Source organism: Oncorhynchus gorbuscha, linkage group LG18 (assembly GCF_021184085.1).
Source record: "Oncorhynchus gorbuscha isolate QuinsamMale2020 ecotype Even-year linkage group LG18, OgorEven_v1.0, whole genome shotgun sequence".
NCBI lineage: Eukaryota > Metazoa > Chordata > Actinopteri > Salmoniformes > Salmonidae > Oncorhynchus > Oncorhynchus gorbuscha.
In genome coordinates, this window is record NC_060190.1 from 16,474,538 (window position 1) to 16,489,724 (window position 15,187).

Genomic DNA, 15,187 nt, shown 5'->3' on the forward strand with positions numbered 1-15,187 from the left:
GCGTTTAGACACACTGAAATAAATCTGGAGGGATTGCAAGTGACATGCCTGCAGCTCCGACATCCAAACTCGATCAATTAAACATCAAATCCTGATCCTCCACCATAGTTTTCCCTGCCAAACCCGTTCTTCATTGCTTTAATCCTCAATGCTGAAACCCAGCCCAGTTCCCAAGCTAGCGTGGAGAAAGAAAACAATCAAAGCATGTTAAAGTAGCCCTATGGTGCAGGGGTGTTGGGGGGAAGACAGTATGTATGTGTGAGTGTGTGGGGGGGGGGGGCAGTGTATGTGTCTGTGTGAGCGAGGGAGACAGTGTGTGTGTGAGAGGCATGGGGGATAGGGTGTGTGGGCTGTGGCCAAACCCCTCCTCCTCCTCTCCCCTCTATAGCAGGGTCTTGGCTGCGTTCACAGTGCAGGCATGTCACTGTCTTTAGCAAACTCTGACATCACACAAATCACTGGAGTGGTTACTCGGCAACTGGAGGGGATTTTGGACCCCGCTGGAGCCAAAACCGTCTTCCACTGGGGAATTTGATTCAGTGGAAGTCTTCACAGATAAACAGCAAAGTCAATAACCACCACAAGAGCTAAAGGGGGACATTGATTCAGTCTTCTGTTTTCCTGCCAGTAGACGGATATCAGAGAAGTCAACTCTGACATACGGCCAGAGAAATGCCTGCCCAGTCTGCCACATGCATGTCAGAGAGAGGAAAGACGTGCTGTTTTCACATTGTGGTGAAATCCCCAAATCTATTTCCCATTCACTCTTAATCTTCCCTCTCTCTCACCATCTTTTTTTCTCTTTCAACCACTCCCACAAACTGTTATTCATTTCTTTCTGTCTCCCCCGTGTGGCCGTTGACTTTTATAGGCAGGAATGCAGTCAATGCAGCCGAAACCCAAACCAACATTTGACAGTTGACTTTTAATTCGAGGCAGAATTTGAAAGTGGTGAAAACTCATACCTCCCAACTCCAAAGTTAAGAGTATGTTGTCATATCACATGTTTATCTTGTGAGAAAACCCATAAAATGTGAGTGATACGCCAGAGGTTGTGGTCATGAGGTCTGTTAATTGTAAAATACTTAAATGGACTATTTTATATCATTATAAAGTAATTTAGCACACATCTAATATATTTTGGTAGAAAAATGAACAAGCGGTTCTCCAAGCATCTCCAATTTTATGCTACCGGTGGCGGAGCTGAATTTGAGAGTTTTCTACAGCAGGAAAATAATCCTGCAGCGAAAGGATTATTATGTGGATAATAATCTATGTACATTTTTGTAGTGGTTTCTACATTTTTTTGGAAGTGAAGAACAATTTACAAACTTTTTAAACCTCAAATACACTACAAGTTTGACATTTCCTGCATTGCATGATGGTTCCCCTGCAACAGGGTGATCCAATTAAGATCCTACACTCAAAGGCTGCGTTTAGACAGGCAGCCCAATTCAGATATTTTTTTCACTAATTGGTCTTTTGGCCAATCACATCAGATCTTTCAACATCAGATTTTTTTCAGATTCTGATCTGATTTGTCGAAAGACCAATTAGTGGAAAAAAAAGATCAGAATTGGGCTGCCTGTCTAAATGCAGGCAAAGGTCTGTAAAAATATCACTTGTTCCATTCAGTTTCATCATTGCTCTATAGATATTTTGGCAAATCAAAGACACCCCAAATTAAACATATTGGGAAGTATTTGCATTGCAAATACTACTGTAGACACTTTATTCAGCCAAACTCAAAGTATTTCGATACAAATCTTGATATGAACGTCCATGTTGTTGGTGTCTATTGCTATGACCTAGTTTTAAAATACCAGTACAGTAATTTTCTTGTTAATATACCTGTGTTTTTAGGGTTGTAACGTTGTCAACAATTCCTAAAGACGCCAATTACCTATGCTCCCACGTTAAGCGTACTTGTTGCTTTACCTAAACGTTGGATAAGTAATAGGCTATAACATAATTTAGTTATAAAATAGAATATGTTTGACAAATTGGAGAAACAGAAATGTTGCGGGTTGCCTACCGTTTAACCTTGCCCCCTCTGCTGGTTACATTGGAGCATTAAACGTTCAAATGTACCTGAACACACTCACTTCAAGCTTAAAAGCTAATTAATTGCAAGTGTTAACAAAATGAATGACATTTGGTAGAAACCAAACAATAAATTATTCTTGAGGACTTTGCTTTGACATAAATGTGCAAATACGAAAGGAATATGATGAAATATATTTAGACACAAAATATTTACATATTTTATAGTATTATTTCTTTTTAGTGGCCAAAAGATTGTAATGCACCTGTAAACACACGTTATAACAATCGGATGGCAAGACAAACACATCTTAAACATTTTAATTACACAAAATAAAAAAAGTATTGCCATATCTCTAATCCACCACCATCTGTTCATTCATTCCATAGTCAATATCATAAACATTCTTATGAGAGATGATGGCACAACTGACACAACACATGCATATAAATCTCAGAACACAATAAGCAGGTTTTAGACAGCTGGCTCAGGGACCGTGACTAATACTGTACCTGGTGGTTCTTTAGGAGGGCAGGGAAAGATCATAAAGAGAGGATGTCAGTGGAAGAGAGAGGGAGGGGCTAAGCGCTGCACAGGAAGTTGAGATTTGTTCTCATTCCTAGAGTGAGTGACTAAGGGTCAATGATACCTGAGCTCTGTGTACAGTCATCGTATATCGTAAAATACAATGAGTTATCATGTCATGTAATATCAGTTACTTTGTCACCCTTTAAAAAAGGTGGTATTCAAAACATTTGAGGTTTTTGTCCTTCAAATCTGTTAATCAAATAACCGTCAATTTATTACATCTCTTATCAAAATGAAAATAAATCAATAAATACATTTAGTCCATTACATTTTTCAAATGATCTTTCTCAAAAACGTTTGTATATTGTCAAATAAAATAATCTGTACTCTTCATTTTTAGGGGTCCTTAACACAGACTTTCAATACCACTGCTTTAAAAACATGTTCCAACATAAATCCATATAATGCCTAAAATCATTACACTTCAACCCCATCTTGAGTTGCACACTTCCGAATAGGTCATTAAATCCCTCATTGTATGGAAACTTTAACTGTGTCGGACAGTTAGTCAACATACTCGGACTGGAATTCCTACATTACATTTCAGGTGTGACTTGGGTATGACCATGGTTGCACAGGTTTGTTGAAATCCTGTGTATAACACAATACACAGTATTTAACACTATCGTATCTTTATGATAAAGATAATTGAAAAACGATTCCCAAAAACAATACAAGTAAATATAGGTTGGAAAAAAACAACAAGAACTTAATGAAGCTAAACCAAAGTGCAGGTACATCTCCTCATGCTACCTTGATTACAGAATCCATATGTATAGGTAGCTATCATAGGTACACAATGCATTTCCCTTGTCCCATAATGGTCAGGTATGTAATGCCTATTGGAACTCTTCTCCATCTTATCCGTTTACAAATAATACAAATCATTTATTTTACAAATTTGTAATTCAAAGACATCCAATTTTGGCCACGAGTACCTCATCAACAAACTTCACATTGGTGCCTCTGATGCCTTAAAAATCACCACAAATCAGGCTCCACCCACACAATCTTCTTCTGCTCCACCAAGACGATGGAGTGCAGGGTGGTGAGCAGAGTGGTTTTGTCGTCCCACGAGTCAGGGCTGACGATGCGGTAGAGGCAGGGCAGCTTGTCCAGCAGGGACTCCTCGCTGCGGGAACACTCCAGCTGCTGCTCCTCGGACCAGCCCTGACGCTGCACCTTAGACCTGGGAGAGAGGGGGAGGAGGTAGGGGTGAGGGGGGGGGGCGATAGCGAGAGAGAAGATAAAGACAAAATAGGGTAGAAGGTGAGATGGAGGGAGAGAGAACAAGATAAATAAACACAAAGACACACCATGTAGGAGGGGTAATGGAACAATATTGCTACCATTCATATTTCGTATCAAAAGTCACACAACGGCCTACTTGAGTTTGCGTGCTGCTCTGGACTTGGACTGGGCGATGAAGATGATGATGGGGAAGATCTCTGCCCTGTGGAGGCGGCGTACACAGTCCAGACCTAGAGGCAGCACACAGTGAGTACCCTGAGAGAAGAGACAGGAGAGGAGTTTCGGTACGGTCAATACTGCAGCTGCATAGATTCTTCTGGAACACAGGGTACCTCAAATAACAGGACCACTGAAAATAAGGGAGGTATTATCGGTTATTTTTGTGACGTTTGTGCAAAACGGTTCAAGTAAGTCATAAACCATTTTTTCCCCCTAATACCAGTATGTCAAATACGGTGTTGTCATTTTGAATATCCCACCTGCTTCATGACCCTCTCAACACTCTGCAAGGTGTAACACCGCTGACCCCCCTGTTCACACTCCTCCAGCACCTCAGACCTCTGCAGCCTGGCAGCGTGCTCACTGGAACTCAATAACTCTGGGGATAGGGGGAGGGAGGGAGAGAGAGAGGGGGAGAGATGGGTATAGGATAAGGTGAGACAGCAGGTAGGAGGAAAACAAACAAATGCATCTTCATTAACATCACCTTCCGCTACTGTGCAAATAGTAGATCATCTCATTGGAATTCCGCTCTGGGCATCGGGCAGGTGATGGATGAAAGAAGAAAAAAAGAGAAAGAACACCCAGAAAAAGGAAAAAAGAAAGACTCCTCCCTAACCTGGTTCACACAACTGAAAGCCCTGCCACTCGGCCAGCTTCTGATCCAGGACACGGCCGAGGATTGTGGGTAGCAGGAGGACTGGACGACAGACGGGTGGGTAGTGGGGCGTGACCAGGGTGTAGGGCATGAGGGTCAAACAGCCTCTGGGTGCAGAGGCATCCCCTAGAGCAGAGGACAATATTAGGACACGCCGGGTTCAGGTCAATAACCAAGGCGACATTATTACAGGTATAAGAGCTGTGACGATACCAGGAACGCAATATTTTTACCTTGGCAAAAATGAAAACACGAATACATGCCACGATACCCGTATCGTCCCAGCCCTAATAGGTATGGTAATATGATAGGGCTGGAGTTAATCCAACCTGCTTTAGCAATGTTTATGCACAGTTTAGCAAACTTGGTTTGATGCAGAACTTCAATGGGTGCCATGTTGACAATTCAATGTGTTTGGCTCCAACATGGAGGACAGTCTTATGATACGACCTCTATGGTTCTGGCTCTGTTATGTTTTGTATATTCTTGTGTACAAAAATGACTTCCAATCCAACGTTGACTGTGTCTGATATATACCTGGCCCAGTGCTCTTGTCCTTGCTGTCTTCTACACAGACCCACAGAGGATTCCTCCCCTGCCTCCCCGTACTGACGATCCTCACAGTCTTCTTCTTGTCCTGGGCCTGAGGACCCAGCAAAACAACGTGTTAACCCGAACGTTTGACAGCGGTTCGGAGGGATATTCACACGACTACAACGTTTTCTTCATGAATGTTCGGTTAACACGTTCTAGAGACGTCAAAAACAAACATTTTTGGAAAACATTCGCGGGAAAGGAGTGTCACCTGACTGTAAACTCAGAAACCCTAAAGCGAGTTGGTTTTTGGTCCGAGTAGTTCTGCAAACTATGAAACGAGTGAATGATGTTACCTTTCTAAGTGCCATGGGTTGGATGCTCATGTCCTCGATAGCGCTGATCAGCAGGCGTTGGGCCCTGCAATGACAACACATCTTCACTAATATCATTTATACATGATGTCATTCATGTATTGGCCAATTCAAATCCTATAGTAATCATTATCAGTACATCATTGTATCAAACATAGATTAGATGTAGTAGATGTTAGGTCTCCAGAGGGGGACAGATATAGCCTAGTCCCAGATCTGTCTGCACTATAGTGCTCATAGGAGTTGGTAAGATCGCACAAACAGATCTGGAACCAGGCTAGACTAGAAAGAATCCATGTCAACAATCCAATCCCACATGGTGGGTACTGGGCCTACTACCTGTAGTAGTTGGGCAAGTTGCCAGTCTTGAGATCCAGCAGTTGGCAAGGGTGGACGTGGCTGGCCCTCCAGGAGCGGTCAGCGCCCGATGGGAGGGTGCATGTGACGTGGAGGATGTCGTTACAGGAAACGGACAGAGCGTCCTGCGAGCCCCCGGGTAACGTCATGTTGACGCGCACGTAGAAGGAGTCACCTGACATGGCCTCGCCACTCTGCAGCAGGAGCTTCTCATAGGCTGAGAGAGAGAGAGAGAGAGAGAGAGAGAAAAGGGGAGGGACCATGGAGGATTATGACTGTGACGATCTGGGTCACGGCACCAATGTTACAGGTGTGATATATACACACACGCGACCAACCAACATGAATACAGAAACATTAAAATAGCATATTTTATATTACACAGAAAACGGTACTTATGCAATGCTATCGTAGCATCCCAATAGCTTTCCAGCGAGAAAAAAAGAGAGCACTCTCTGTGTTGCTGATGTGAATATTAGCCAGGTGCTGAAATGGACTACTTTGAAGTTATCATGGGTTAAGTGTCCCCAGTATGTCACTCTGTTTTTCACCCTTATGTTGCTATGTTACCTCAAAACAAACAGTCAGCCTAAATACCTATGAAACATGAAACGGACAACCCTCGACTTTCAACCTAAATCATGAGAATGAGGCACTTCTGTGACGAGATACAGAGACACACACTAGTCAAACATTTTTTATAATCAGCTAAGAACACATTTTTCTCTCTCTAGTGTCTGATCTGGGCGATTTGACGCTAAAGTCACGTTTACATTTTGAAGTACCTCCTTGCTTATACAATTCTGTCACATCAGAAGGATAATGTCAAGCAAGGGAGAAAGAAAGGATGCATTTTACAAGTATTTGCACTGGGTATGGTATTTGAATGTGATAACGTACAATTATTTTAAACAGACTGTTTTGAACATAGGGCCAGGGTCTCACCATCTTGGTTGGGCCTCAGGGAGAGGTGGCAGAAGCCTTGGACCTGCCCCAGAGCCCACCTGGCCTCTTCCAGGGTGGTGTCCTCCAGAACCATTCTTAGAGCCTGCTGAGCCTGCTCATACTTCACCTGGAACCCAGTAGCACAAACACCAATTAGAATTATAGTGCCTTCACAGAAACTATAAAGAAGAGCGGGGAGTTATGACACAAAATGGCTGCCATGAATCGATCTGTCAGGTAGATAGGAGACTGGAGTTGTGGAGACAGACACAAACACACACACCTCCAGAATTTGTGCCCCCGAACTAATGCCCACTGTGTTGGCGGCGGAGCCCTCAGTGACCTGGTGGACGAACACTCCCGTCTTGTTACCCCCCACCACCTGCAGCTGGCTCAGCAGCGCCTCCCCCTGGAAGGAGATGGTCAGGACTCGGCCAGTGATGCGCATGGCCCGGGGCCGGGATCGCAGCAGGAACGGGGGGGCTGATGCCCTGGAGATACTGGGGTTGAGATGGAGAGGAGATGAGAGTATTTCATTGTCACATTAATCTATCCTGGAGAGGCTACGGAAAGTTCATAAACAATCGAGCATCTGACCAACATGCGTGTGATTTTAGCTTCGGGTTAACTAAGATTATTGTTAAATGCATACGATGTACGTAAGGTACTTTGAGTTTGGTAATGGCGCCCTATAGGAGCAAATCATTTTCATGTGTCATCATCATAATACCACCTCCTTGCAATATACAGGCTAAATGTCTTTCTTCCTCTGTTCGTCTGCTTGCTTCAGCCTTCCCTCCAGCAAAAATTCAAGGTAGGGAATGTGAGCACATCCCATAGATTTCAGTACATCACGGTAAATTCAAGTTCCTCACCCATCACTGTTGTTGCTTTGGCAGGAAGGCATGTTTGACATAACAGATTGTTCAACCTCATTGCCTGTAAATCAAATAAAACAAAAGAGACTGTTCAAGAATGTGTCCACAGAGAGAACGCCCGACAGTGAATGTGTTACCTAGGCTACCAGGCCAGGATCCAAACTTCACCCAAGGCTAATTTCGTCTCTGCTCGGAGAGTGGCCAACCAAAACATTTATATTTGTTTCCAGGAAGTCTCATCTGGGTGTTCCCTTCAAAGACAAACACGCAAGCACACTCTTATATCCATGTATGTAAGCACACAAACACACAAACACACTCGAAAGTACACATGCACACACGGAAGCTGCTAAGTCCCAGTAAGGTGAGAGGTTGTTAAAGGTTGGAGTTCATTCAGTTACGTACCACTGGGGATGAACACAAAGTCATTGTCAAGTAAGAGGTCACATTCAGCCGTCTCCGAGCTAGAAGAGGGGATAACACTTGTTTACAAAATGCTGTGTTCTTATTTCGTCCTTATTTTCTCTGTCTCTCTCTCTCTAACCACTCCTTCCCTCCCTCTCTCGGTATCATGTATGCAGCGACATATAAACTGGCTGAGTGAGTTGGACTGCAGAAATACAGAATTGCCATCAAGGCACTTGGACGGACTGTCTTCACTGTAAACACAAAACCACGACAATAAACATGAGCACGGGCAGCCGTTCACCTGTGAAAACAACCTATGATTAAGTTCCAAGAATAACACCTGAATCCTCGATCAAATATGACCACAAAGGGTGCGTTTCCAATGGCACCCTAATCCCTATATAGTGCACTACTATATAGAGATTTGGAACACAGCCAGAGAACCCACATAGTTTACAGGAAGATCAAATCTACCTTTATAATGAAATGATCTCATGATACTAGAACAGAAAGCAGGGCTAGGGACCCTGGGGGGGGAAAGCCTTGAAATGAAGCTCTTCCCGGCAACACAGAGTAAACACATGGCCTTCCTGGTAAAAAAGCAGACTTTGGACAGCGACATCACATCACTCAGAATATAGAAGGAAGCATGCCAAGTGTACTACTGTGTAAGAGTCCAACTGGTTCTGAATGAGGAGTCAGACTGTATCTTAAACATACACAGAGTCTAAAACACACACACACACACCTTACCTGTCTCGATTGTACCATAGGGTCTTTTCTCGTGTCTGCAGTGACTCTGGGCATGGAGGCTCCACATTTTGGGACCGGACACTACTTGGAGTGATATCGCCACTCTACACACACACACACACACAATTACCAGATGTCAAGTTTATGATGCAAATCATTAAAGACAAATCAGATGATATAAACAGCTGACATGACTGATATAAATCCTGCATGCACGCACACCTTTATATTGCATCCCCTCACGGAATCGGAATCGGGGCAAATTGCATGCATGCGGCGGAGGCGGGGACGAGGGGAGGGGCTGGAGGGGAGGCTGTCACTGCTGGAGCCCTGGCTCTCCCAGCTAAACTTCCATTCCTGGAGACAGACAGACACACGTTAGTCGTTAGTATCTCGTTTAGAATCTGCTCTGCATGTTAATGTGTGTATGGAGTGTGCGTGGGTGTGTACACAATGTGCATTTGCATGTGTACAGTGTGCGCGCTGCGCAGCGTGTCCTTCTCAGCCAGGCTCCTGGCTATCTGGGCCTGGGCCTCGTCCCTGGACAGGCACGCCTGGAGGGATGGACAGACAGACAGATAAGACAGACATACCTACAATGAGTGTTCAAAACATTAAGGACACCTTCCTGATATTGAGTTGCAACCCCCCCAGCAGTGTTGCAGTTCTTGACACAAACCGGTGCGCATGACCTGCCTGCATGTCTGTATTTGCTCGTCCCGCCACATACACTGAGCGTACAAAACATTAGGAACACCTGCTCTTTCCATGATGTACACTGAGCAAGTGAATCCAGGTAAACGCTATCCCTTGTTGAGGTCACTTGTTAAATCCACCTTCATCAGTGTAGATGATGGGGAGGAGACCGGTTAAAGAAGGTTTTTGATGCCTTGAGACAACGGAGACGTGCGTATGTCTGCCATTCAGAGGGTGAATGGGAAAGACAAAAGATTTCAGCGCCTTTGAACAGAGCATGGTAGTAGGTGCTGTTGCACAGCTACTACCATGTTGAACACCTACTACCATGCTCTGTTCAAAGGCGCTGAAATCTTTTGTCTTTCCCATTCCCCCTCTGAATGGCACACATACGCACGTCTCCGTTGTCTCTTAGCTTTTGCCTGGATTCACTTGCTCAGTGTACATCATGGAAAGAGCAGGTGTTCCTAATGTTTTGTACACTCAGTGTATGTGGCGGGACGAGCAAAGACAGACATGCAGGCAGGTCAGTATGCAAATAGGTGGATATAGACAGACAGACAGGTGGATATAGACAGACAGACATGCAGGCAGGTCAGTATGCAAATAGGTGGATATAGACAGACAGACAGGTGGATATAGACAGACAGACATGCAGGCAGGTCAGTATGCAAATAGGTGGATATAGACAGACAGACAGGTGGATATAGACAGACAGACATGCAGGCAGGTCAGTATGCAAATAGGTGGATATAGACAGACAGACAGGTGGATATAGACAGACAGACATGCAGGCAGGTCAGTATGCAAATAGGTGGATATAGGCAGACAGACAGACATGCAGGCAGGTCAGTATGCAAATAGGTGGATATAGGCAGACAGACAGACATGCAGGCAGGTCAGTATGCAAATAGGTGGATATAGGCAGACAGACAGACATGCAGGCAGGTCAGTATGCAAATAGGTGGATATAGGCAGACAGTCTGACAGGCAGGCGGACACACAGAAAGGTACAGCATTCCAATACTGATTTCAGGATGAGCAATGATGCCATAAGGTAATCGCTCCTCACGTGGTCTCTCTCTGCCTGTAGCTCCCTCAGTTGGCTCTGTAAGACAGTACTCTTCTGCTGATACATCTCACAGTCCAGAGTCAGCTTCTGAACCTGCAGCGCCAGACACTCTTTATGTTCCACCATCTAAGAGCAAACACACACCAGGCGGCGTTTAAAGTTTGGCCACTCAAAAATGTACCCGTGTAACAAATTATATTGCCTTTCCGCAGATGTTTGCTGTCAGAATAAAATGGCCAACTCAAAAGGGTTGTTCGCAATCTCCTAGACACACACACCTCCTGCCTCTCGCGGGTCAGCTGCTCATTCTCCTCTCTGTAGCACCTGAGCTGCTCAGCAAGCTCTATATGGACATCCCTCGCCTCAACCAGGTCTTGGCCCAGGATATCCTCCCGCGCCTGGAGAGAGAGAGGGGGGGGGTGTGGGGATACAGAGAATGGGGGATAGAACATTGGAGAAAAATAAAGGGTAGAGGGATAGTGAGAGAAACAGAAGGACAAGAGGACGTGACAGTCAGAACCACAGTGTGTCTGAGAAATTCTAGTTTCTTTGTAGAAGTCTGAGCTTGTGTCCTCCTCACTCACCGGGGTGAATGTCTCGGCCACCAGTAGCTGCCTGCGCAGAGCGCTAATCTCTTCCTGCAGTCGCTGCGTCTGGCTGGGGGCGGGGCACTTGAGCGAGCGCTGCCTCTCAAAGTCCGTCTCTGTCTGGGCTTTGCGCAGCTCAAACTGAAGCTGATATACCTGCCCATCATTGAAAAACAGAAGACTACTGTCACAAATTCTGTGACCGCAGTATTTGACCACAGTTGCTTCAACATGTTTTCTGTTGTCCCTTGTTGTTTCTTACAGTAAATGAAATGTATCACTTAAAGATGGAATCCGCAGTAGGGGAAACAGCGCCACTGTCCGCCCCATGGCTGTTGTAATTGTTTTGTTGACGAAACAGAGCTGGGGAACATCGTGTACAGTTTTTAAAAGAAGTGTGGTACATATGCAATGATGTCCGAGGGGGGAAAAACTGTGTTTGTTGTTTGCAGTAATATCTTTGTTGTTGTAATATCGCAAACGGACGTGTCAGTTTCACCATTAAGGATTCCAGCTCTTTGAATTGAATTTCTTTTGAGTAACAGACATATACAACAAATGTACAATGTGGACAGGGATGCCGAAGCTTTAACACGTTTCTACATCATAAATAATGCTGTTATTAGTTCAATGAACTTTACCATACTTTTGGTCAACCCTGTAAATACCGTAATTTATCACTTCATGTAAACGCAGTCATCACCACTCCGGAATATCACACAGCTAGCCCTTTTACCCTGACCTGCAGGTTGAGGTCGCTGCAGTGGATGTTGGCGGCCGACCTCTCCTCGATGACGGCGGTGTACCGCGCATACAGGCCACACTTCTCGTCCTTCAGCTTCAAGATGTCGTGGTGCGCGGCAGCCAAGTTCTTCCTCATGCGGCCGTGGTCGGCCTTAAGACGGCGAGACTCCTCCTGCCGCTCCAGAGTCTGACCTAGCTGCGCCTCCAGGGAGGTGCAACGTGACCCCAGCCGACTGGCCTCCTGCCGAGCCTCCTTCAGCTCCTTCTGCATCCCTGTCAAGGCTTTGACCAGGTACTCCGTCAAGTCCGAGTACTTAATCAGGCCTGGGAGGAAATCAGATTAGGATGGACACACTACAGCTACTGCTAACCCAGGACTACTGATTGGACTATTTATAATTTCCCACCAAATATTTTTACCAAATGATTTTCTCCAATGGGGATTATATGAATACTTTATATTTAGAATACTGTTTACTGATGAATAGAATGACCACATTGCACTGGTTTTCAAGCAGACAGGGCAAATTGAAAAAGAACCATCATTCTTCACACAAGGTAACCCAGCCCTCTCCTTAACACAGGGCCTAAATGAGCCAGATGGGAAACAGGTCATGTGTTGTGTGTTACTCACCACTGAAGCCGGAGGGCTCGGTGCTGGGCTTGCGGCCTGTAACCTGGGTGTAGATGGTGGGGTAGTGGATCATCAGGCTCTCCAGCAGGGCCATTGCGCCGTTCCTCCCCTGGATACGCAGCAGGTCCAGCATGTGACCTAAAGAATTCAAAGGGTTAAATAGGACGAAGTGCACAACGTAAATCAAAGACGAAGATGGACTGTTTTATGGACTTATTCATAAAAATGTGCTGTTGAATTTCCTCATTCATTTAGTAGTTTTATAGGGACAGACTATTAAACTATGGACATGCTGAGTTATAAACATTTATGAATCGCATAACTCATTTTCATCACCAGTTATAAGACATGCTCAAGTATGTAGATATACACTGAGTGTACAAAACATTAGGAACACACAATATTGAGTTGCACCATCTTTTGCCTCAATTTGTCAGGGCATGGACTCTAGAAGGTGTCAAAAGCGTTCGACAGGAGACTCCGTTGGGGTGTGTTTCCCCACCTGTTGTTGTTGGGTTGGGACTTCATCATGAACGACAGTGCCACTGGAAATCCCTATGCTCTCCTGCTTCTGACTCCTGCACCTACCTCTTCTTAGGAGGCACCTAACAACTGAGTGTATACAAAGATTTTTATTTTCAAATCCTTTTACATTTAATTCAGCTTGTGTTATGCTAATTTTACTTTTTCCCGACCCGCGGAAACAACTTTGAAGATGACGACCGCAAAATGTAAAATCCTCAAAGGTTGTTAAAAACCCGCACCGCTATGTCAACAGAGCTCGGTGCTTACCAACGGATGTATTAGGTTACGAAATCCAACTTTTAAAAAATTAAACATTTATACTAATGACATGTTAGAGAAAGAATGATTCAGAACATAAATGATCATATTTGTCTTGGTAAAATGTATTTTATAACATAAGGAAGTGACATTTCATCACCAAAGCTGGGCAGAGTAGGTGGACACCCTATACAGTGGCCTTGTGGTTAAAGTGTCCACCTTGAGATTGCAAGGTTGAATGGCCGGCCGGTTCCTGGTTGATTCCTACCCAAGACTCTACAAATGGGACCTTGATGCCTCTCTGCTTGGGACTCAGCATTAAGGAGATGGATTGCTGTGCCACTAGTGTCCTGCCCAGGGGGTGTACTTGTACATCAGGCTCCCTCATGCTACAGAAACAGGACATAGGCTCCTGCCCATATGGGCCGTTCTGGCTCTACTTACTCCCCCAACAAAATGTATAAACAAAACCAAGTGGAAAAAAATCAACAGTGATAGAATGAAATAGAATTAAACAGAACAGAAAAAATACAGAAAGCATACAACAGAAGAACATCTAAAGTAATACAATAGGAAATCATAGAAACGAATAGAATAGAAGTCTTACTGGTCCTCATGGAGCTGTTGTTGAGCTTGAGGCAGGAGATGATCTCATCTTCATCCATCTCTGTGAGGACCCTGGCCTGGCGCAGGTAGGGGATCAACATACATGGTTTCACACCCAGGGAGATACGATGACGGTTGTCGTTGATCAGCTCCCACACATCTTCCTCACCCATCTCCTTGAGGTCGGGCCCCTCCGGAACACATTCCGCTGCCATGGTGAATGCCCGGCGTGTGTGTGAGGCGAGTCACTTCGAGTGAGTGTCGCAGGCAGACGCAGTCACTGAACACACACACACTTAATCACACACACACACACCTAGTATTATCACTGTCCAATGCTGGGGGAAAAAGCTAACTGTCAGAGACACAGGGACTCCACGCCCGGCTGGTGTAGGCGTCAATGCATGCAAGGGTGTGTGTGTGTGAGAGATAACCTGAAAGACAAGAAACATACACCCCAGTGAATCAGTGCCCACGCCAACCCATGCATGCCCTTTATTACTGAACTAATAAATGCCGGATCTCTAGCAAGACGCTACTTCACCCAAGTTTCGTCAAATAGTATCTTCTTCAGTGCCATGAGATATTGCGTGTGACTAAACAAACGGACAAGATTTCATCTTGGGGAACAAGATCAACAATAGATCAAGAGAGGGGATATTCACTGGAAATGCACCACAAGCAATATGTTTGGTATTGTGTTGTTACCATATGTGACTGTTATTACCACGTTGCCTAGTAAACTAATACTATGCCAAAGTGTGTCTATAATAACAACACCCTAGATACAAAGGGTAGGCTACATCTTATTTGACTTTGGTCTGTACACGATAGCATGTATTCAAGTAGGCTACAAAACTGGCAAATGCATGGAGGAAATACTGAGAAACAGGAATACAGAGATATTACTGAATAACCATGAGGGATTTCAGAAATTGAGTACAATTCACACGCAAATATTTAAAGTCAAATACACACAGGCCTACTTAAAGCGTAGAATGACTTCTTATAACATGTACAAAACCATTTACCATTTCTTTGGAGTTGCAAGTGTAG

At 44.6% G+C, this 15,187-nt stretch overlaps 1 protein-coding gene across 2 annotated transcripts; it reads right to left on the minus strand.

Annotated features, from left to right (window-relative positions):
• Positions 1–2,349: 2,349 nt before the first annotated feature.
• On the minus strand, positions 2,350–14,479 carry LOC124004285 (caspase recruitment domain-containing protein 14-like). 2 transcript variants are annotated; one of them, XM_046313076.1, is made up of 20 exons: positions 14,133–14,479; positions 12,743–12,880; positions 12,107–12,432; positions 11,362–11,520; positions 11,059–11,175; positions 10,778–10,903; positions 9,483–9,563; positions 9,232–9,366; positions 9,010–9,113; positions 8,254–8,312; positions 7,846–7,909; positions 7,254–7,470; positions 6,971–7,097; positions 6,008–6,242; positions 5,651–5,714; positions 5,298–5,403; positions 4,722–4,886; positions 4,363–4,481; positions 4,020–4,138; positions 2,350–3,821 (listed from the first exon to the last, which is right to left on the minus strand). In XM_046313076.1, the coding sequence occupies exons 1-20, from the start codon at positions 14,344–14,346 to the stop codon at positions 3,614–3,616; spliced, it is 2,883 nt and encodes a 960-aa protein (XP_046169032.1). In that variant the 5' UTR covers positions 14,347–14,479; the 3' UTR covers positions 2,350–3,613. The 2 variants fall into 2 exon arrangements, with proteins under 2 accessions (XP_046169032.1, XP_046169031.1); XM_046313075.1 differs by having other exon boundaries at positions 11,056–11,175.
• Positions 14,480–15,187: the final 708 nt, after the last annotated feature.

Excerpts from the sequence above, each read along its gene's own strand:
- LOC124004285 (XM_046313075.1), bottom strand. The coding sequence starts at position 14,346 with ATGGCAGCGGAATGTGTTCCGGAGGGGCCCGACCTCAAGGAGATGGGT. Across the intron at positions 7,910-8,253 it reads CTTTGTGTTCATCCCCAGTG|GCAATGAGGTTGAACAATCT; the intron begins GTACGTAACTGA and ends TTTGATTTACAG. Across the intron at positions 7,471-7,845 it reads CAAAGCAACAACAGTGATGG|TATCTCCAGGGCATCAGCCC; the intron begins GTGAGGAACTTG and ends TCTCAACCCCAG.